Raw genomic sequence first — 23403 nt, forward strand, 5'->3', positions numbered from 1 at the left:
TTTGTTTATTTATTTACATACATCTGTAACTTACAGCTAACAAGCCAAAGCGTCACAAATATTAATATATGTCAAGTATTATATTATTATTATTATTTCTAACAAACATGTCATTGTAGCTTAAAATAGCAGTAGTCACATTAGGATTTTTCTATTACACTTTTACATTTTTCAATCAAACAATACCAGGTAGAGTGAAAGAGATCACATTGCGGATCTACGTTGAGTACGGAGTTGAGCACCGAGAGCGCGGTCGGGAGCGGCGCGTGCCGCTGCAGCGCGGTGCGCGCGGGCGGGCACGCCAGGAGAGGCGCGGAGCGCAGGCGGGACCGCGCGTTGGGAGCGTATAGTCTTACCACTTCTTCGACCAGACCCGTGCACTCTATTTTGTTGTGTATGATACCTAGTGCAAACTTAACTACCGCTAGATATCGCCTGACTTCCAGAGATTCGTACCCGAGTACGCCCAGGAGGAATAGCGTAGGGTAAAGGTAAGGATAGTTCGCGAATTGCTTCTTGTACAGACTTCGTAGGTACTTTTTTTGGACTTTCTCTAATACTAGGCTATATTTTGCTTCATGTGGGTTCCAGACTGTAGCATTTGATTCTAAACCACTCCGAACCAAGGCCGCATATAGTGCTCTAACAGCCGTCGATGTCAGATGCTGGGAATTGCGTAACACAAAGCCTAACTTTTGTGCTGCTCTTTTGGCCACGCTAAGGGTATGCTCTCGGAAATTAGTTGCGAGTCGAACAGAACTCCCAGATCGCGAACCGTGGTGACTCTCGTTATTACGTCTCCGCCCAAGGTGTATCTATGGTGAAGCGGTAAACACGACCGAGTAAAGCTCATCATTTCGCATTTTAAAACATTAAAATTGAGTTTGTTTATTATACTCCACCTATATACTGAGTTTATGTCATTTTGAAGGTCTATGCTGTCTTTTTCGGAATTTATAACCTTTACTAATTTGACATCATCTGCAAACATCATTATTTCAGAGCATTCTACATGATTAGGCAGGTCATTAATTAAAATATTAAAAAGCAACGGCCCTAGATTCGACCCTTGGCTTATGCCGGAGAGTGTGTTGTACGGCTCTGATTGATACGGTCCGTATTTTACGAACTGTCTCCTCCCCGATAAGTAGCTGGCAAATACTTTGAGCAGCTGAGGTACAAACCCCATACTACTCAGTTTGATCAAGAGAATGTCGTTGTCTACTCTATCGAATGCTTTTTGGAAGTCCAAATAAACTACGTCAACTTGTTTCCCCTGTGTAATCCCCTGTGTCCCGAGGTTTCCCGCGCCTGCGCGGCGAGCGGCGCGAGCGTCGCCCGCGGCGGCCCTCGCGATAACATCCTCGCGATCCTCGGCGCGATTCGGGAAATGAATTAGAAATGCAGATAAGGAATAGTAAAGATATGTGACATTCCACGGCAAAAGGTACCGGTGCCCCGTATGAATATTGGAGCGGCGTTAATAATAAGCGTAAGCGCCAGTCGCCATAAGGTACCTTTTTCCGTGGAACGTCACATATCTTTACTATTTCATATCTAGTGAATGTCTAACGGCGGATATCTTAAAGTTCGAATCGCGCCGCCTGTCTTCCGGCCGGCACTACTTTCTACCCTCTACCCCAATATTAACCCTTATCTTTACGTCATAAGCGAACTAATCGGTCACTATCTCAGTTTTGTCAATATTTAAAAATATAATCGTATTAACTTATCTTACCGGATGATATGGTGAATAATTATACTTTTGACTGAGACTTTTGATTATACATACATTACATACATAAATATTAGAGATGTCATTATGCCAATACCAGTATAAACTTAGCAAACCAATTATGTTTCTGATCAAACAATAATGCTTACCAATAAATATTAGCAGGTTCTTTATGTAAATATATTTTTCCTTTTTTATTGTGGGACGCAGATGTCGCTAGACTATCGGGAAAGTGGCGACCCGATCAACGACGCCACCGTAAGCAAAGACTTTTGAGCGAGCATGACATGTTCAAGCTACCGACCTATATTAATATTAAAATAGTAATAACATGTAGCTGTAAGACACAGCATTTTGTGCTCGTATGTTACATAAAAAGACAGTATGGCTTCACATAATTAATATACATAATCTGTATTTACAATTTATAGAAGGCTCTTTATGTTCCAAATGTAAGTATGTATCAAGTATTCATAGCCTTTTATAATTAATTCGCAAAGTCAACCTATCGAGAACCCAACGGATTAACTTTTAAGTAATTTCATGAATCGTTGATGGGCTCTTTGATTCCCTCCGTTAATAAAGTAATAATAGGTATTATTAATAATAGGCTAATATTAGTAATAATAGGCATTAAGTTCGTTCATCGTTTGTCACAATTGTCAGGAAGTCAAAAGATTGTTTCTTTTAATCCGTAAAAAAAACAGATCTTATGATTGTTGTACCTGAGGATCTTAAGTCTTTTCCGTTACCATCATACTTTAGCCTATAAAAGATACCTAGTAAATAGTAACGAAATGAAAAAAACATGGTATACTTATTATCTCCTCTAAGTATCTTAATAGTATCTCATTGTGAGTAGAATCAATATAATATTTATACCAATGTACCAAATTAATTATAAAAAAGTGGTGTGCACATTTGTGAAAGTTTTTGTTAAGGTGGACTGCGTACCTACTCTAGCAAAACGTTGCATATATTTTTTTGTGATTAGTTAATATTAAAAGTCTTTTGGTCTCCGCTTTGTATTGTTTTAAAAATAAAAAAAATAAGTTTTCTTTCAGTAAAATTTCCTATCTACAGTACCTATTTAAAGTACTTCCCCTCCATGTGGCAAAGTCGTGGGACGTATAAAGTATATAGAATAGACCCTAAAGAGAGCATGTCCCGTACTCGTCCATCCATCAAAGTTGATTAAGGAAACTTTAAAAAATATCTTTGTAATGTTTTGAGATGTTCTGGTTTTCTGTTGAGCGTCAATCAACACATTTTTACTTTAGTTATCATCTTTTTCGTCAAAACACATCACATTTCTCGATTACGTATGGGGTTTAAATAAAACCGCATCAAAATCGGATTTCAAGTTTTCGAGTTCATCAAACGCATACAAATGAGATCACGGACTATGATTTATTAAAAGCCAAGATAACGATTATCTGATTCTTATCTTTTTTCTGTAGCCTACCCACTACACACCCAATTCCGTAGTAGGCTTTAACTAATCGGTGCGGAGGTTCGTAGCACGCTACGAGTCGCGCGCGCAGGCTACGTAGCGTGACTACGAATAATGCCTCACACCAGCTACGCGTTCTACAGTAGTATGTACATAGCAGCGACTTTCCTTGCAGACATCATGATTTAAGCTTTCCCGTTGATCTCTACAAAAGTCTCTGCAATTATTGTGCGTAAACCGAAAACATATTCAACAAAATTCTGTTTCTCGATAGCAATCCGTTAGAAGACATAATTTTAGGTACCCATAAAATTGTTGGTCCTTTAAACTTAGGTTAGAACTCCAAAGCTGCTTACAATGGCTTGAAAGCCAACATACATGTTTGGTTCAGTCTTCATAATTGTGTTTGATCCGAATGACAAAACTTAAAAATAACCTGGAACTTTTCCCAAAAGTTGCCTGTTACAAACGGCGCTATGGCATTAAGTTCACGATATTAACTAATATAAATGTAATCAATAACTTGCCTTACGAAGAGTTATTAATCCAGTCCTAACAGCACAACAAACTTTCCACGTTGCTCACTTCACGCGCGTCGCGGACGTTCGCTAGTGTCGCAAGTTCGGCGTGGGGCGCGACGTGCGGCCGCCGCGCGAGCCGGCCGGGACTGCCCGGGAGCGTCCCGGGCGCGCGAGCGGCGGGGGGGGGGAGCAGGGAGCAACTGCCCCCATTCCGCAGCCTCCGCGCTCATTCAATTGCAAGTTTTTATCAATCAATGTCGCTGCACGACAGTACACTTGCACCCTTATCGTGTAATTATTACCAACAAAAACATAGATGTGAAATGAGAGCCAAGTTCATGGCTGTATAAGCCAATACGGGAGTAAAACACATTGAGATTTTCTCGTCGGTTTCACTTTCCTGAAATTTTTATCTCGCTACAGGTATCGTCACGTCAACGCGCATCACGCACGCATCCCCGGCTGGCGCGTACGCTCGCACCGCCAACCGCGGCTGGGAGAACGACGGTGAGGTCCGCGCCGCCGGGCACGACCCCGCGCAGTGCCCTGACATCGCCGACCAGCTGATCAACTCATACCCTGGGAACCAGTTTAAAGTGAGTCTCGCTAGGGTGTCATTCTGAATCCCTAACAACGTTTGTCCTAAAGTCACTTGCACTAACTGGTTTGTCCTAATGGGCACATGCCCTAACGATCAATTGTCATAACGACTATTTTCCATAATGTAATGGTTAGCCTAAGAATCATTTGACCTAAGCATTTATACCATAACTATCAAGATCCCTAAAGTATTTTACCATATTTTCGAAATCCCTAACAATGTTTGGCATAAAATAACATGCTCTAACTGTTTTGACCTAATGGCTATTGCCCTAATGATCTATTATCATAACAGTTACTTTTCCTATTGATCAATTATCATAACAATTACTTTCCATAATGAATGGTAACGAACTGTTGCCACAAAAGTGGGTTAGGTTAGGTTAGAACTGTGACCCTCGAAAAAACGAACTGCTGCCACAAAAGTAGGTTAGGTTAGGTTAGAACTGTGACCCTCGAAAAAACGAACTGCTGTCACAAAAGTGGGTTAGGTTAGGTTAGAACTGTGACCCTCGAAAAAACGAACTGCTGTCACAAAAGTGGGTTAGGTTAGGTTAGAACTGCGATCCTCGCAAAAATGAAATGCTGCCATTGGTTAGGTTAGGAGGGAAATTTAAATTAGGACATACAAGTATTAGGTCAAGAAACGATAGGCTAAGTAAAATTAGGTAACATGATGGTTAGGATATATAATTTTTAGGCCTAACAATAATTAGGCAAAAAAAGAATTATGCTACATAACATTAGGATAAATACCCAATATGGAAAGTGCCATTAGGGAAAAACATATTAGGACAAAAAAAAATCGGCCAGTCGATAAAAGGGAAACCAAAATTAGGGTATACGAGTGTTAGGACAACTGATCATTATGACAAACAATATTAGGGAATGCAAAGATAGGAGAAAAAACTTTAGGGATTCAGATATAGATCCGTCTCGCTATAATTGATCCAGTTTGTAAGTCTAAGTGATCTCAAAATTGCTAAGGATATTTTTAATTGCTCAGGTAATCCTGGGTGGTGGACGACGTGAGTTTCGGCCGAACACGACCAGGGACGAGGAGAACGCTTTGGGTCGCCGCTGGGACGGACGCGATCTGATTGAGGAGTGGCGCGCGCAGCGCGAGTAGGCCAGAGACTCGCACGCGTACGCCTGGAACCGCACCCAGCTGCTCGAAGCCATAGCCAACCCACCCGACTACCTGTTGGGACTGTTTGAGGCCACACACTTACGATATGAAGCAGAAGTGCGAGAGGCGAACTTGGATGAACCCACTCTAGCCGAGCTCACGGAAGCCGCCATTCGTGTCTTATCCAAAAACCCTCGCGGCTTCTTCTTGTTCGTTGAAGGTGGACGTATCGACCACGCGCATCATGACACCAGGCCGGCGCTGGCCCTGTACGAGACGCTCGCCCTCGACGAGGCGGTGGCGCGCGCCGACTCGCTGCTGCCGCCCGCCAGCTCGCTGCTCGTGCTCACGGCCGACTACTCGCACGTTATGGCATTCAACGGCTACTCGCGCCGTGGCCACGACATCCTCGGCGTCTCCGACTATCTAGGCGTCGACGGCGTGCTCTACATGACGCTCTCCTACACCAACGGGCCCGGCTACCGCGACCACGTCGATGGCAAACGCGTTGACATCACGCACGATTCTAACTTCCGTAAGTTACATTAAAATTCGGTTAGTTCTTTTTAAATTATCAATTACCATAATTTCATCTTCTCTCACTATCTAACTTTTTACTTTATCAGTCAATATATAATATCAGTAATTCCAGAAAATATTCTCCGCAGAAAACTATTAGGTACTTATCTTCACTCTTATATGTTGATTGAGTTGTAGGTTGTAGTGTCTGGTTTACCAATTTTACGAGTTTGTATGTCTGCATCTAGTATCTAAATAAGTACAGTATTTTTGATAAAATACAATTTAATATTCGAACCTATTAAAAGCTTTAAAAACTCATCAATAAGTTTCATTAGCAATTTACCATCCCTGTCATTGCAGAAGCCTTACGCTAGCGGACGCACACGGACGTGCCACTGGAGTCGGAGACGCACGGCGGCGACGACGTGGCGGTGTTCGCGCGCGGGCCGGCGCAGGCGCTGTTCACGGGGCTGTACGAGCAGAGCCAGCTGCCGCACCTCATGGCGCACGCGGCCTGCCTGGGCCCGGCCGCCGAGCGCCGCGACGCCTGCAACGGTTCCCTCACGCTCTCGGCTTCTGTCCTCGCGTTACTACTCTCCGTAGTCGCCGCGCTCATCCATTAGCTTTAAACACTGTGATACTTTTAAATATAAGATTACTCTTATCCACATTGTAGGTATATTACCTTGCTTTTCTTACACCAGTTCCCAAAATATTGTAATGTTGAATGGTTGCGCAAAAAAGGAATCATTTTTTTATGATTAGTTGGTAAGGGGCGTTGTATTGTGCCATGTAATATCTATATCACGCCATTATCGTTAAATAAGATAAACACTATAATTAATCTTCAGTGACGACAGCTTGAATTGATTAGATATATAACCGGCAATTAATAAGCCAGAAGTCTTGTCGAAACGTCCAGTATCAAAGCTACCGCTGCAGCGCGTGTATTCTTCCAACTTGCCAGCACCTTACATAATGCGTCCCTCGCTGCTGGCGCTGTCGGTGTCGCTGGCGCTGGTGCTGCCAGCGCGCGGCGACCGCTACCACCCGGAGCGCGGCGCGCGCCCCGTCGCCGCCGGGGGCTCGCGCGCCGCCACGCCGGACGCGGCCGAACGTGCCGCGGACTACTGGTACTCGGAGGCGTTCGCCGCCATCGACGAGCGGCTTACGGAGCCCACTTATGACGACGTGGCGACAAATGTGATCATGTTCCTGGGCGACGGACTGTCGGTGCCGACGCTGGCGCCGGCGCGCACGCTGGCCGGCCAACGCGCCGGCCGCACCGGCGAGGAGGAGCGACTTTCCTACGAGCACTTTCCTGTCACCGGACTTGCTAAGGTTCGTCGTTGGATTTAAATCTTATTACATTATTATTAACAGTGTTCTTGAATTTACCTGAATAAAATAATTAAACCAATAAAAACCAGTGCGGCAAGTATGCGAATTACCTATTCGCACGTGACAGTACAACGTTTTACAGTTAGGTACACTTGACCTTTTAAACTTTCGGCATATTCACGGCAAGTTATTTTACAGTACATATTGTGCTACTTTCCCGCGCTAGTGCGGGAATGAGCACTTTCCGATTTTCTGTGCCTATGGCGAAAGTTTAATTAAGGGGCCATAATTATGTACTGTAAACTTTGTACGATTAGATATACTTGCGAATACGTGCAAACGTGTATGGTACAAGGTTTACAGTACACACCTACTTTCCGTACTTGTAGTATCAGGTGTGGTGTAGTGGTCCAATGTATGAATACACATTGAAGACACTAGAAGTAATGTGAATACATTACTTCTTTACAACACCTTATATTTTGTCTTGTTACGTAATATATAAAAAGTTATATGTACAAACAAGTATGAGTAAAACACAGGTGAAAGATACCAAGATGACATCATTTTGATTCAAAATGTACTTTTGGATGATTTGGTCTACGTGTTTACAATCATTTGTATGACTTTAGACGTACTGCGTGGACAAGCAGATCCCGGACTCGGCGTGCACGGCCACGGCGTACCTGTGCGGCGTGAAGAACAACTACGGCACGCTGGGCGTGACGGCGGCCGTGCCGCGCTACGACTGCGCCGCCTCCACCGACGCCGCCACGCACCTCGACTCCATCGCCGCCTGGGCGCTCGCCGACGGACGCAGCGCCGGTTAGAACTTTTGCAATCAGGAATTATGATTACGATCATAAATATTATGATTATGAATGATTTTGTATAAACAATTTGAGTACCAACCACATTTTTGCTTTAAAAGATAATTTAATCTCTTGACAATCTGCAGGCATCGTGACAACAACGCGCGTCACGCACGCATCTCCGGCCGGCGCGTACGCCAAAATCGCCGAACGCGGCTGGGAGAACGACGGCGAGATCCGCGCTGCCGGCCAAGACCCCGCACAGTGCCCCGACATCGCCGACCAGCTTATCAACGCGCATCCTGGCAACAAGTTTCAGGTCAGTATACCGCCTACATTTCATCGAACGTCGTTAACATAATAGACGAAGATGTAGTAGGTTTGATAAAAAGACACTAAAAGTAGGAGTGAGGGAAACGAGTCTGGATACATAAGTACTTTCTGTTTGCAGGTAATTCTGGGTGGTGGGCGTCGGGAATTCCGACCGAATACTACAACCGATGAGGAGGGCCAACCGGGTCTGCGCTGGGACGGACGCGATTTGGTCTCGGAATGGCGCGCGCAGCGTGAAGAGGCCGGACAATGGAACGCTTATGTCTGGAACCGCACGGAGCTGCTTGATGCCATAAGCAACCCGCCTGACTACCTGCTGGGCTTGTTCGAGGACGGCCACATGCAGTACGCGGCGGAGGCGCGCCTGGCGGGCAACGACGAGCCCACGCTGGCCGAGATGACGGAGGCGGCCATCCGCGTGCTGTCCAAGAACCCGCGCGGCTTCTTCTTGTTCGTAGAGAGCGGGCGCATCGACCACGCCCACCACGACAACATGCCGCACCTGGCACTGGACGAGACGCTGGCGCTGGCCGACGCGGTGCAGCGCGCCGACGAGCTGTTGCCGGCCGCGAGCACACTGCTCATGCTCACGGCGGATCACTCGCACGTCATGGCGTACAACGGCTACTCGCGCCGCGGCAACGACATCCTCGGCGTCTCTGATGATATAGGCGACGATGACGTGCCCTACATGACGCTCTCCTACACCAACGGGCCCGGTTACCGCGACCACGTCGATGGAAGGCGTGCTGATGTTACTAGTGACAATACCTTCCGTGAGTCCATCATCTGCCTTAAACATTTATCATCGATATTGTTGAGTGGTTGCACATTAAATTCTTTTTTTAATTTCAGAGGCCGTGGCTTGGCAAACACACGCAGAGGTACCGCTCGAGTCGGAGACGCACGGCGGCGATGACGTGGCGGTGTTCGCGCGCGGGCCGGCGCAGGCGCTGTTCACGGGGCTGTACGAGCAGAGCCAGCTGCCGCACCTCATGGCGCACGCGGCCTGCCTGGGCCCGGCCGCCGAGCGCCGCGACGCCTGCAACGGTTCCCTCACGCTCTCAGCTTCTGTCCTCGCGTTACTACTCTCCGTAGTCGCCGCGCTCATCCATTAGCTTTAAAAATTATTATATGAGTTAAATTATTATATTATGCCTTTTTACACCGCTGCCTAAAGAAAACTGTAATTTTCAATGGTTGTGAGGAAAAGGAGTGCGAATCTGTAAATACGAGTAGGTGTGTGGATGGATAATAATGTATACATTGTACAAGGGAACAATAAAAGACTTCTTTGGGTTTGCCAAAGATTTTGTAAAATAACAACAGAAGCTGTAATACCTATAAAATAGGTAAAAAATAAATTATTTTTAGTATCAAAGAATATACATGTATTATTTATTACCTATTTTTTTTGTTTCGGACCGATTATTTCCGAACATGTTCACCTTATCAAATAAACTTCTTTAAAACTCCTTTTTTTTAAAGCCCATGCTGGTAAGGAACACCTCTTTACGTGTAAAATGGTATCCTAAAAAAATTTACTTTTTATTTTAACACTTTGTCGGCCTGATTGATCCTACTATACAGTGTGGAAAGATAAGTCGGACCCTGGAGGGAAACTACCTTAAATCCTTAAACTGGCTCAATTTACTTAAATGAGACATTCCTTTATTTAAAAAAAGGAACAAAACTGCATTCACAGATTTTCTAAAACTCGCTTGCCTCGCCCGGGAGTCGAACCATCTAAAAATTCCAAAAAATAAACACTCGCAATTTTATTCTAATAGTCGATACAGATAATGTTAACATTCACATTGTTAGATACTAGACTAGAATACAGATAATGTTAACGACACTCGTCTGTCGTACAAAATATCCATAAAATCGAATATTTAGATATTCAAGATTTTTTTAAACAAGCCAAATTGAAGAAGAAAAAAAATCTTTAAATACATTTTTGTCTCTTCTTAAAAATAAAGGAACGTCTCATTTAAGTAAAATGAGTATAGAGAGCTATTACCAAAGTAAATTTTGTAGTCACGGTACATTTACTGCCATCTATCTACACACGGTTAAAACTTAAAATGAAATTGAAAATGTATAATTTAATCAAAATAATATATGTTTACGGATAAATGATTTTTAATTTTTATTGTTCCGTACTGACCCATGTTCTTTCACTGATATGTGTTAAAATTGTTAAATATCAAACGATGTCAACGCCATTTAGCCGAGAAAGGCCAAAGGTGTTTGCGCCATCTATTCGAGAATGACTTTTTCTTGATTTCCGAGGCACGTTTTTTTCTTAGACTTTATTTATCTTATACAAAGTAAATAGTAAACAGATATCAAACTTCACAGCGTAAATTAAACACGTTTACTATAAATACAGGGCGTCCCATGACTATGGGACATCAAGGGAAAGTACCTTAAATATCGTAGATAGGATATTTTGTTGAAAGAAGACATTATTTTAGTTTGAAAAAAAAATTAAACTGCATTCATAGATTTTTAAATAATTACATGCTTGAACCGGGAATGGAACCCGCTACACGAGAAAAAAAATCACCCTGTAGTTTTATCATACCGATCAAAAGGATTCATCATAAGGATTATTTTTTGGTAAATAACATAGTGTCAGAAATAAAAGGAAAACCATGAATTTTAACATTTTTAATTCAAAATTAATCAATTTAATTTATCAAATGCTCAAAATGAGTCCCATTCTGTTGAATACGAAGTTGCACTCTTTTGATTATTTCGCTAAATTTCACATCAAATGTTAAAATTCATTCTTTCTTTCTTCAGTCTTTGTTTTTTAAATTAAAATAATGTCTTCTTTAAGCAAAATATCTTATCTACGATATTTAAGGTACTTTCCCTTGATGTCCCATCGTCTTGGGACACCCTGTATAATACTAAATTAATATTGATATCAATGTTTGTATTTCGATGAATAATCATAATTTTGTAAGTATAAGTCTGTAAGAGTTTCAATACCTAATTTATCTCGTTCACTTTGGAAGGATAAGATAAAGCGAGAAGTAATAAAGTATTGTGTTCAATCGAGAGAAGCACTCGCACAGCCGCCTCTGGAGCGTCAAGAGTTCCGCGCGCTCCTCCACTCGCAACATGCGTCCCTCGCTGCTGGCGCTGTCGGTGTCGCTGGCGCTGGTGCTGCCAGCGCGCGGCGACCGCTACCACCCGGAGCGCGGCGCGCGCCCCGTCGCCGCCGGGGGCTCGCGCGCCGCCGCGCCGGACGCGGCCGAACGTGCCGCGGACTACTGGTACTCGGAGGCGTTCGCCGCCATCGACGAGCGGCTTACGGAGCCCACTTATGACGACGTGGCGAAAAATGTGATCATGTTCCTGGGCGACGGACTGTCGGTGCCGACGCTGGCGCCGGCGCGCACGCTGGCCGGCCAGCGCGCCGGCCGCACCGGCGAGGAGGAGCGACTTTCCTACGAGCACTTTCCTGTCACCGGACTTGCTAAGGTTCGTCGTCACTTTAAATTGTTCGTATTATATAAAAAAAACAAATAAATGAACTTTGAACATAAATACCAACAGTGGTTCCTATGACGTAATGTTACTTACCACGCCACGGCTAGAATAAAACTTATGCAATACGAGTCAAAACATAACATTGCATCCGATTGGCAATGTACTGCTGAGTGAATACATATACATATTATTTACATAGTCATCACTTGTGACAGATGTATTTCAATTATACAATAAATAAAAAACGGCACACATTTATTTTACACAACTATTTATGTAACTTTTGTAACTACAGACCTATTTCAAAAAATAATGTCATAATATACAAATAAATCTCAATAAATGGCGCGACATGTCTCCAATATGAAAGTTTTGTTTGTAATGATTCTATTCGACGATAGATTTAGGGACATGTCCTGGTTTTGTATACTTATTACTTACGCGTTTAATGTTCCGAATTGTTTTTAGTCCAGTATGTCGCTTGCAACATATTTTCATTGTTTTTGTTTAATAATGATAATGTTCATAAAACAAAATATCCATTGATAGAGATTTTATTTTTTACTACATATTTTAAAACATAACAGATTTAGAAAATAGGGCCTCTTAGATCATCCACCTATTTTCAAAGTTACTTCTGCTCCTACAAATCTAGTTTAGATTTTAAATGACTTAGAGAATTTAAATATTCGATAATTAATACAAGTTTTTTACGAATTTACAGTTTTTTTAAATAATATTCTGCTGACGGAAGAAGAAGATAGTGACGAATGCTGATGAACGCAATGATATTGAATAGAGATTGGTTGATTGGTTGGTTGATTTTGCGTAATTTAATTTTTGGCTATGTGCCGCCGCTAGCTTGCTGTTGCATTTTTTTGTAAATAAGTTGTTTGTTTTCAGACGTACTGCGTGGACAAGCAGATCCCGGACTCGGCGTGCACGGCCACGGCGTACCTGTGCGGCGTGAAGAACAACTACGGCACGCTGGGCGTGACGGCGGCCGTGCCGCGCTACGACTGCGCCGCCTCTACCGACGCCGCCACGCACCTCGACTCCATCGCCGCCTGGGCGCTCGCCGACGGACGCAGCGCCGGTTAGAACTCTTGCAACCAGGGACTCAATCGAATTCATATCATCATAATTTACAGTTATGTCGTCTTTGCATTATATATGACTACCATAGTTATATATTGTCACTCTGCAGGCATCGTGACATCAACACGCATTACACACGCGTCTCCCGCCGGAGCATACGCCAACATCGCTAACCGCGACTGGGAGAACGACGGCGAGGTCCGCGCCGCCGGGCACGACCCCGCACAGTGCCCCGACATCGCCGACCAGCTCGTCAACTCTCATCCCGGCAACAAGTTCCAGGTCAGCACCTACTCGAATATATCACTTAAATGTCCCTACACATACTCGTAGTTTACTGTATGTACCTAGTGTACTTATATGTTACACGTTATTTTATGTTGTTTTTTATATGTTATTGTTTTTATATGAAGGAAAGTGCGGTTCAAAACACTGAAACATAGTATTTCTGTTGCAGGTGATTTTGGGCGGTGGGCGTCGCGAATTCCGACCGAACATTACAACCGATGAGGAGGGCCAACCGGGTCGACGCTGGGACGGACGCGATTTGGTCTCGGAATGGCGCGCGCAGCGCGAAGAGGCCGGACAATGGAACGCTTATGTCTGGAACCGCACGGAGCTGCTTGATGCCATAAGCAACCCGCCCGACTACCTGCTGGGCTTGTTCGAGGACGGCCACATGCAGTACGCGGCGGAGGCGCGCCTGGCGGGCAACGACGAGCCCACGCTGGCCGAGATGACGGAGGCGGCCATCCGCGTGCTGTCCAAGAACCCGCGCGGCTTCTTCTTGTTCGTAGAGAGCGGGCGCATCGACCACGCCCACCACGACAACATGCCGCACCTGGCACTGGACGAGACGCTGGCGCTGGCCGACGCGGTGCAGCGCGCCGACGAGCTGTTGCCGGCCGCGAGCACACTGCTCGTGCTTACGGCGGATCACTCGCACGTCATGGCGTACAACGGCTACTCGCGCCGCGGCAACGACATCCTCGGCGTCTCTGATGATATAGGCGACGATGACGTGCCCTACATGACGCTCTCCTACACCAACGGGCCCGGTTACCGCGACCACGTCGATGGAAGGCGTGCTGATGTTACCAGTGACAATACCTTCCGTGAGTCCATCATCTGCCTTAAACATTTATCATCGATAATGTTGAGTGGTTGCACATTAAATTATTTTTTTAATTTTAGAGGCCGTGGCTTGGCAAACACATGCAGAGGTACCGCTCGAGTCGGAGACGCACGGCGGCGACGACGTGGCGGTGTTCGCGCGCGGGCCGGCGCAGGCGCTGTTCACGGGGCTGTACGAGCAGAGCCAGCTGCCGCACCTCATGGCGCACGCGGCCTGCCTGGGCCCGGCCGCGCAGCACCGCCAGCTCTGCAGCAGCGCCTCACTCACCTCCCCCGCTGCAGCGCTCCTGCTCACGCTCGTCGCAGCGCTCTTCCGCCTGCAGTAAATTATAGATACATGGCGTCACATAAGCGAACACAACGCTGAACTCTCTGGATGCGTAATCATACTATCAGCCTATTACTATTCTTAGGCGTATTTACCGCGTACAACGTAGGACACTAAAAATCTGCCTTTAGTGTTTAAGTTATATACTGGACTCATACTTGTTGTTTATTTAGTAAATACGTTATGTTAGTTTTTAATTAATTACATTTAAGAAATAAAAATATTTTCTAGCGACCTTTTTTTTTAATCGATTTCTTTGTCCTCAATCACGTTAAGAATCAGCAAACAGGCCAACTCGAACGTATGCTGACATCACAATGAATGAAGGCTGACTGGGCCTTTAGACCGGGCCGTGTTGGGGCGAGTTTCCGGCGTTTACTTTTCTATGACAAGACAGGCGATCACGTGATGATTTCCATAGAAAACGATGCGCCGGAAGCTCCGGCCCGGACATGGCCCGATCTAACGTGGGTATCTTTAATTCTAATGTTGTCCGTAATAAAAGAATTAAAGTTCTGATATTGGGTAGTGTACAATGCAATTGATCTGAAAGTTATATGCCATCAAAACATAAGATATTCAAGACACGTAAAATATTCAAGTCTGGCAACGCACTTTTATTACTATGAGTAAATAAATTTGAGATGTATTCAGAATTAGATTCAGAATCAGAAAAATATTTACTGCTACAAAAAATACCTTATGAACTAAATACAAAAAATAGAAACCTTAAAATACTAAAATAGGTACAAATTAATTAGAAAAATAAACACGAATGATTGGGCAATGGGCTCCAAGCTCAGCATATGCCAAGCACTCCAAGCAGAGGGCGCTGGTTTTCACCCTTGAGATCGGTCGGTCGCAGATTAACAAATTACCGTGCTTTGCTAGGTGCAATTAGAATAAAAATCAAACAAGATTCTGTGCGTACTAAACAGTGGCACTTCTATTTATTCAAGTAGGCTGAGGCTAAATACATAAGATTGAGTTCGAAAATAATGTCAACAAATATCGAATGCAAATCGCATTAATATAACAAAATCAAGAAATAAAAATTACAATACCACGACGAGATCTCAGATGGATCATCAACAGACGGCGTTAGTAGTTAAAGTTCAAAACTCAATATTACATGTATATAGGTATATAAGTTGAGTTGTAAAAAAGACGAATATATTATAATAATATTATTTTCGCATTAAGAGAACAGGATTTTGTCTGACAAGCCCTGCAGTTACTGAAAGAATGCTACTACTATACTGCTACTTTGCTGCTTATCTGTATACTGTCATAAACAGATAAGCAGAACATTAACAATCTGAAATAATTAAACTTACAACTTAAACGTATTCTGAAATAAACGAACTCCGCGAACAGCAGCAGAACAGCGTCCAAATAGGGGAGACGAAATAGTTTATACTCGGGGTTGATAACCGACACCGTTCATAGATGGCGTTAGTAGTTATCGTATACTTCAATAAAAAGTGACTTTGAGACTTAAAAACGGCATATACCATAGTTGTACCTATCTTTTAACATTAATTGATACGAATTTTAAAGTCAAATTAAGTTTTATTATTATTAAAACACCACAATAGCGTGTATTTTAGATACTAATGCATATTCTTAGGATATTTAGTACTTAGTTTAAGCTCTAAGAAAGCAATTCCATATTACGTTTTATATAAAATGAACTGATGAAAATGACTTTCATTATTTCTTATAAAGTACATAATTCAGCAAGCAATGTATCTACCTGCAAACTCAGAACATCGCATTTACTGACGATACGTCATAAATGTTACAAGTGATCACTATGGACGAAATAATTATATTGCCCACATAAAAAAAAAACTTAGTTATGCCAACGTCGCGTTTAAGTTTGCTGGGATATCAAAAAGACACGCAAAATTTAAAGTAATATCCGGTGTTACCGGTAGATGGCAGTAATCAATATCAGCAAGCATAAGATAAATGGCGCTGTTAAAATTTTCCTCGGAATCATGTGGTGATTTCGCAATTATATTGGTTAGGTAAGGTTCGGAGTTAGTTAGTTTTGAGTTAGGTTAGGTTTTGAGTTAGGTTAGGTTTTGAGTTAGGTTAGGTTTTGAGTTAGGTTAGGTTTTGAGTTAGGTTAGGTTTTGAGTTAGGTTAGGTTTTGAGTTAGGTTAGGTTTTGAGTTAGGTTAGGTTTTGAGTTAGGTTAGGTTAGGTTAGGTTAGGTTAGGTTAGGTTAGGTTAGGTTAGGTTAGGTTAGGTTAGGTTAGGTTAGGTTAGGTTAGGTTAGGTTAGGTTAGGTTAGGTTAGGTTAGGTTAGGTTAGGTTAGGTTAGGTTAGGTTAGGTTAGGTTAGGTTAGGTTAGGTTAGGTTAGGTTAGGTTAGGTTAGGTTAGGTTAGGTTAGGTTAGGTTAGGTTAGGTTAGGTTAGGTTAGGTTAGGTTAGGTTAGGTTAGGTTAGGTTAGGTTAGGTTAGGTTAGGTTAGGTTAGGTTAGGTTAGGTTAGGTTAGGTTAGGTTAGGTTAGGTTAGGTTAGGTTAGGTTAGGTTAGGTTAGGTTAGGTTAGGTTAGGTTAGGTTAGGTTGGGGTGCTACGGACAGGAAACCTCCCAGAGCGCCAGGTCCCTTCTCATTCCTCTTGATCTAATTGATCCGGGGGTAAGGGAAGGGTTCTTGGACGGTGCACCCCGGGGGCAACGGTAAATAATCTCTTGATTTTCAAGTGATTCCTTACCGGTGCTGCCAATGTCCTGTCGTGGGGGGGTTGAGGGGGTTCCGCACAGGGTGTCCTCTCAATTAGGGAGAGTTCACCCGAGTGTGTGCTGGAGGGGGCCTTCGGGCCGGGCGGCTACGGTCGCGGATGGGGCCTTCGGGCCGGGCGCCTTTGGGCGCGTGAGGGCACAGGAATGCCGCTGACCTGTATAAAACTGCGGTCCCCGTAACCGTCTAGGCAGAGGGCCTATGATGACGGCCGGGGGGGTTGCCACTGCTGGCCGGCGCCGGCATGGTGGCCACGAGGATGACCACCTCTATAAAAAATCGCTAAGACAACCTGAGGAGGTGGAACCCGGGGTTTTTCCATCTCCTCCCGGCGTGGAGGTTGTCATGAGGGATCAGTGTGTGGTGTCGCCCTGCATACTACCTTCGAGAGGGGGAGCTTCGGCTCCAGGGCCTTCGGGTCCAAGGAGGGGACAGCCTCGGCTGTCGGCAGCAGGCGGTGTTCGCGGTAGAATGCTCTGCGATTCCGTGTTCACCGTCACTATTGCTGCGAGACGGGCATACCGTGGAGGGTTTAGTCGGTATTTGGCCCCTTGGCCACGAGTCCGACATATCCGTCCTAGTTCCCCGGCTAGGCGGAATGCCTAAATGCATTACTCCACGTAAAAAAAAAAAAAAAAAAAAGGTTAGGTTAGGTTAGGTTAGGTTAGGTTAGGTTAGGTTAGGTTAGGTTAGGTTAGGTTAGGTTAGGTTAGGTTAGGTTAGGTTAGGTTAGGTTAGGTTAGGTTAGGTTAGGTTAGGTTAGGTTAGGTTAGGTTAGGTTAGGTTAGGTTAGGTTTTTTTTTTTTTTTTTTTTGCTTTAATGATATTCTGAGAATTTATAGACATATGGTCCTCGCTATGGATACGGGCGACCATGTGCCCTACAACTGTGTTGATTTTATATAATGCTAGTCATTATTTTGGTACATCTGAGTTCCTAAGTTCATGGAGCACCTATTCTGGAGCATTTACAATTTTTCTGCTAAGTTCGTGGAGTGGCTGTGCATGGAGCATGGAGCATTTACAATAATGTCCATGTTCATGTAGCGGTCATACATTTTACGATTAAATCTACAACTGTGTTTATTTTATACAATGCTAGTAATTATTTTGATAAAGCCAAGTTCCTGGAGCAGTTACTATGGAGTATTTACAATTTTCTTCTAAGTTCGTGGAGTGGCTGTGCATGGAGCCCATGCTCCATGCACAGCCACTCCACTCCACTCCACTCCAGATCTAATCCTTAAATTCAGGACCGCTCCACGAACACGGAATCCATTGCTAATGCTCCATAGCATCAACAATAAACTCCACGCCCACGGAGCGGCCCCAAACCCAAGGACCAAACCCGCAACTGTGTTGATTTTATACAATTCTAGTAATTATTTTATATAACTAAGTTCCTAAGTTTCTGGAGCAGTAATTCTGGAGCATTTACAATTTTCTTCTAAGTTCGTTCGTGGAGTGGTAGTTGACATTGCGGTGTTCTTTGCTGCGCTGTGTGTGTGTGCCCTTACCGGTATCGTATGGACATCTTTGCGATTCTGCACCATTTGCTGTACTCTGGGCAGTCTTGGCTATAAGCCGCGTGGATGTGCTCCTTTCCCTTCTTCGCACAATTGGAGCAGGCTGGGTCTTTATTCCTACGGTTTGGGCACTTACGCGTGTCATGTGTTTCTGCACAGTATCCACATATGGTGTTAGCCGTGCAGATGAAGGCTCTATGGTTGTATCCCATGCATTTGTAACACTGCAAAAGCTGTTGCTGCTCCACTGCTACAACCGACTGATATCCTATCTTTATTTTCCTTTGCTGTTGTATTCTGTGAAATATTTCTGGGCTTACCTCTATGATAACGTTCTTTGTTTGGCTGTCTCTTCTGTTTATGTGTCGTATATATTTGACATGTCTCTGATCTTCATTTATGTTGCTGATTATGTGAGGATTTTGTCTTTGGATAGCGTCTACTATATTATCCCCTACATTGTCGTTGATGACCCCGATTAATTTAATTTGTGGGTTTCTGAGTTTGGGAACTTCCACTGTTACTCCGGTGTTATTGTTTTTGATCGCCGTGCTAAGTTTCTCTCTGTCTTCTTCGTTCTCGCAATTTATGACTACTTTATTACTTTTGGTATATCTAATTTGTTGGATTCCGACTCCTAGTTGTATGACATCTACTTTTTCTTGTACCTGTTTTAATGTGTCTGCTTTTTCTTTGCCAGGATCTATGTTTTGTAGGATGACTGCATAGCTGGTTTCTACCTTATTGCTGTTTTTGTTACTTGTTTTGCTTACTTTTCTTTGTGTTTGGTTGTTGTTGTTTGCACTAGATGGGGTTTGTTTGTTCTCTTTATTTATCTGTCTGCGTTTTCCTGTCCTATTTCCTTTGTTGGCTTGGTTTCGGTCTGTGTTATCGTTTTGGTGCTCCACTGATGTTGTTTTTGCAGCCTCATTTTCCTCTTCTATTGATCTTGGTAGTGCTGCCACTACTAGTTCGTTCACTGCCCTTTGTTCGTGTATTAGTTTCCCTATTTCTGTCTTTACTCCGTTTATGATGTCTTCTAATAGTTTATTTACTGGGGTCTTGGGTTGAGGTTGTGCAACCTCTTCGGTTTGGATGGCTATGTTTCTTGTCTTAAGTTTTGGGGTAGTTATTGGAGGGATTTCTTTAATTTTACTTGGTGTTGAATCGGCTTGCCTGTCATGACCTGTCTCGACTTGTATGGTGGAGGTGGAGCATATGGTGGAGCACAATCTCATTATGTCTTCTGTGTGGACTGAAGCTACGGTCTTGATGTTATCACAAGCAACGGCGATACGTTGTTTGTTCTCTACTGTAACACTTCTGTGGTTTTTGCTCGTTAGCAGGTTATTAGTTATCACTTTTACTTCGTATGCAAGCTGCTCCATATAGTCTTGGAGCAGGTTCCTTACCCTCGTGAGCGTGTCTGGGGGAGTCTGTATGGGCGGCGGAGGCGTCACTTCCTGCGCTCCCTCAGTGTGTCTGCCTTCTACCACCACCTCGTCGTCCGAACTCTCGTCCGATTGGAACATTCCTCCGATGCAGTTCGGAGCATCGTCGCCGTCTTCGTCCGAACTCTCATCCGATTGAAAGCTAAAGTCACTCATTTTATCTTGTCTGTTGTGTAACTAGTTCACGATCGCACTGTCCATAAGCACGGGTCACTGGGGTCTATGAGCTCGGAGCCCTGTACACTGGTGCGCGGTTCACTGGGCCAGTGTCTTGGAGCAATGGAGCACCAGACGCTGGACTTAGAGCGTTTGTGCTCTAAGTGTTGTGGCGCAGGGCTCGGAGCGCTGTTCGCGGAGCGCTGAGCCTCGGCTGCGCCGTGGCGGAGCTACTTTCGGAGCAGCAGTGGGCGCGTCCGATCCACTCCACGGCCGGGGACCGACTCGGTTAGGTTAGGTTAGGTTAGGTTAGGTTAGGTTAGGTTAGGTTAGGTTAGGTTAGGTTAGGTTAGGTTAGGTTAGGTTAGGTTAGGTTAGGTTAGGTTAGGTTAGGTTAGGTTAGGTTAGGTTAGGTTAGGTTAGGTTAGGTTAGGTTAGGTTAGGTTAGGTTAGGTTAGGTTAGGTTAGGTTAGGTTAGGTTAGGTTAGGTTAGGTTAGGTTAGGTTAGGTTAGGTTAGGTTAGGTTAGGTTAGGTTAGGTTAGGTTAGGTTTTTTTTTTTTTTTTTTGCTTTAATGATATTCTGAGAATTTATAGACATATGGTCCTCGCTATTGATACGGGCGACCATGTGCCCTGCAACTGTGTTGATTTTATATAATGCTAGTCATTATTTTTTGGTACATCTGAGTTCCTAAGTTCATGGAGCACCTATTCTGGAGCATTTACAATTTTTCTGCTAAGTTCGTGGAGTGGCTGTGCATGGAGCATGGAGCATTTACAATAATGTCCATGGAGTATTTACAATTTTCTTCTAAGTTCGTGGAGTGGCTGTGCATGGAGCCCATGCTCCATGCACAGCCACTCCACTCCACTCCACTCCAGATTCAATCTTCAAATCCAGGACCGCCCCACGAACACGGAATCCATTGCCAATGCTCCATAGCATTAACAACAAACTCCATGCCCACGGAGCGGCCCCAAATCCAAAGACTAAACCTGCAACTGTGTTGATTTTATACAATTCTAGTAATTATTTTATATAACTAAGTTCCTAAGTTTCTGGAGCAGTAATTCTGGAGCATTTACAATTTTTCTTCTAAGTTCATGGAGTGGTAGTTAACATTGCGGTGTTCTTTGCTGCGCTGTGTGTGTGTGCCCTTACCGGTATCGTATGGACATCTTTGCGATTCTGCACCATTTGCTGTACTCTGGGCAGTCTTGGCTATAAGCCGCGTGGATGTGCTCCTTTCCCTTCTTCGCACAATTGGAGCAGGCTGGGACTTTATTCCTACGGTTTGGGCACTTACGCGTGTCATGTGTTTCTGCACAGTATCCACATATGGTGTTAGCCGTGCAGATGAAGGCTCTATGGTTGTATCCCATGCATTTGTAACACTGCAAAAGCTGTTGCTGCTCCACTGCTACAACCGACTGATATCCTATCTTTATTTTCCTTTGCTGTTGTATTCTGTGAAATATTTCTGGGCTTACCTCTATGATAACGTTCTTTGTTTGGCTGTCTCTTCTGTTTATGTGTCGTATATATTTGACATGTCTCTGATCTTCATTTATGTTGCTGATTATGTGAGGATTTTGTCTTTGGATAGCGTCTACTATGTTATCCCCTACATTGTCGTTGATGACCCCGATTAATTTAATTTGTGGGTTTCTGAGTTTGGGAACTTCCACTGTTACTCCGGTGTTATTGTTTTTGATCGCCGTGCTAAGTTTCTCTCTGTCTTCTTCGTTCTCGCAATTTATGACTACTTTATTACTTTTGGTATATCTAATTTGTTGGATTCCGACTCCTAGTTGTATGACATCTACTTTTTCTTGTACCTGTTTTAATGTGTCTGCTTTTTCTTTGTCAGGATCTATGTTTTGTAGGATGACTGCATAGCTGGTTTCTACCTTATTGCTGTTTTTGTTACTTGTTTTGCTTACTTTTCTTTGTGTTTGGTTGTTGTTGTTTGCACTAGATGGGGTTTGTTTGTTCTCTTTATTTATCTGTCTGCGTTTTCCTGTCCTATTTCCTTTGTTGGCTTGGTTTCGGTCTGTGTTATCGTTTTGGTGCTCCACTGATGTTGTTTTTGCAGCCTCATTTTCCTCTTCTATTGATCTTGGTAGTGCTGCCACTACTAGTTCGTTCACTGCCCTTTGTTCGTGTATTAGTTTCCCTATTTCTGTCTTTACTCCGTTTATGATGTCTTCTAATAGTTTATTTACTGGGGTCTTGGGTTGAGGTTGTGCAACCTCTTCGGTTTGGATGGCTATGTTTCTTGTCTTAAGTTTTGGGGTAGTTATTGGAGGGATTTCTTTAATTTTACTTGGTGTTGAATCGGCTTGCCTGTCATGACCTGTCTCGACTTGTATGGTGGAGGTGGAGCATATGGTGGAGCACAATCTCATTATGTCTTCTGTGTGGACTGAAGCTACGGTCTTTATGTTATTACAAGCAACGGCGATACGTTGTTTGTTCTCTACTGTAACACTTTTGTGGGTTTTGCTCGTTAGCAGGTTATTAGTTATCACTTTTACTTCGTATGCAAGCTGCTCCATATAGTCTTGGAGCAGGTTCCTTGCCCTCGTGAGCGTGTCTGGGGGAGTCTGTATGGGCGGCGGAGGCGTCACTTCCTGCGCTCCCTCAGTGTGTCTGCCTTCTACCACCACCTCGTCGTCCGAACTCTCGTCCGATTGGAACATTCCTCCGATGCAGTACGGAGCATCGTCGCCGTCTTCGTCCGAACTCTCATCCGATTGAAAGCTGAATCCGATGCTGTTCGGAGCATCGTCGCCGTCTTCGTAGTCAAAGTCACTCATTTTATCTTGTCTGTTGTGTAACTAGTTCACGATCGCACTGTCCATAAGCACGGGTCACTGGGGTCTATGAGCTCGGAGCCCTGTACACTGGTGCGCGGTTCACTGGGCCAGTGTCTTGGAGCAATGGAGCACCAGACGCTGGACTTAGAGCGTTTGTGCTCTAAGTGTTGTGGCGCAGGGCT

The 23403-nt window shown here is 44.1% G+C and overlaps 2 protein-coding genes and 1 pseudogene across 2 annotated transcripts; all 3 read left to right on the forward strand.

The window, feature by feature from the left end:
• Nucleotides 1-4119: 4119 nt before the first annotated feature.
• LOC134672913 (membrane-bound alkaline phosphatase-like) lies at nucleotides 4120-6573 on the forward strand (annotated as a pseudogene).
• A 295-nt stretch (nucleotides 6574-6868) lies between these two features.
• On the forward strand, nucleotides 6869-9564 carry LOC134672914 (membrane-bound alkaline phosphatase-like). The gene is made up of 5 exons (XM_063530863.1): nucleotides 6869-7301; nucleotides 7934-8126; nucleotides 8260-8432; nucleotides 8565-9222; nucleotides 9302-9564. Exons 1-5 carry the CDS (start codon nucleotides 6939-6941, stop codon nucleotides 9562-9564), a joined length of 1650 nt encoding a protein of 549 aa, XP_063386933.1. The 5' UTR covers nucleotides 6869-6938.
• Nucleotides 9565-11566: 2002 nt separating this feature from the next.
• On the forward strand, nucleotides 11567-14511 carry LOC134672663 (membrane-bound alkaline phosphatase-like). Its single transcript, XM_063530620.1, has 5 exons — nucleotides 11567-11944; nucleotides 12857-13049; nucleotides 13161-13333; nucleotides 13509-14166; nucleotides 14246-14511. The coding sequence occupies exons 1-5, from the start codon at nucleotides 11582-11584 to the stop codon at nucleotides 14509-14511; spliced, it is 1653 nt and encodes a 550-aa protein (XP_063386690.1). The 5' UTR covers nucleotides 11567-11581.
• Nucleotides 14512-23403: the final 8892 nt, after the last annotated feature.

Source organism: Cydia fagiglandana, chromosome 17, assembly GCF_963556715.1.
Source record: "Cydia fagiglandana chromosome 17, ilCydFagi1.1, whole genome shotgun sequence".
Classification (NCBI taxonomy): Eukaryota; Metazoa; Arthropoda; class Insecta; order Lepidoptera; family Tortricidae; genus Cydia; species Cydia fagiglandana.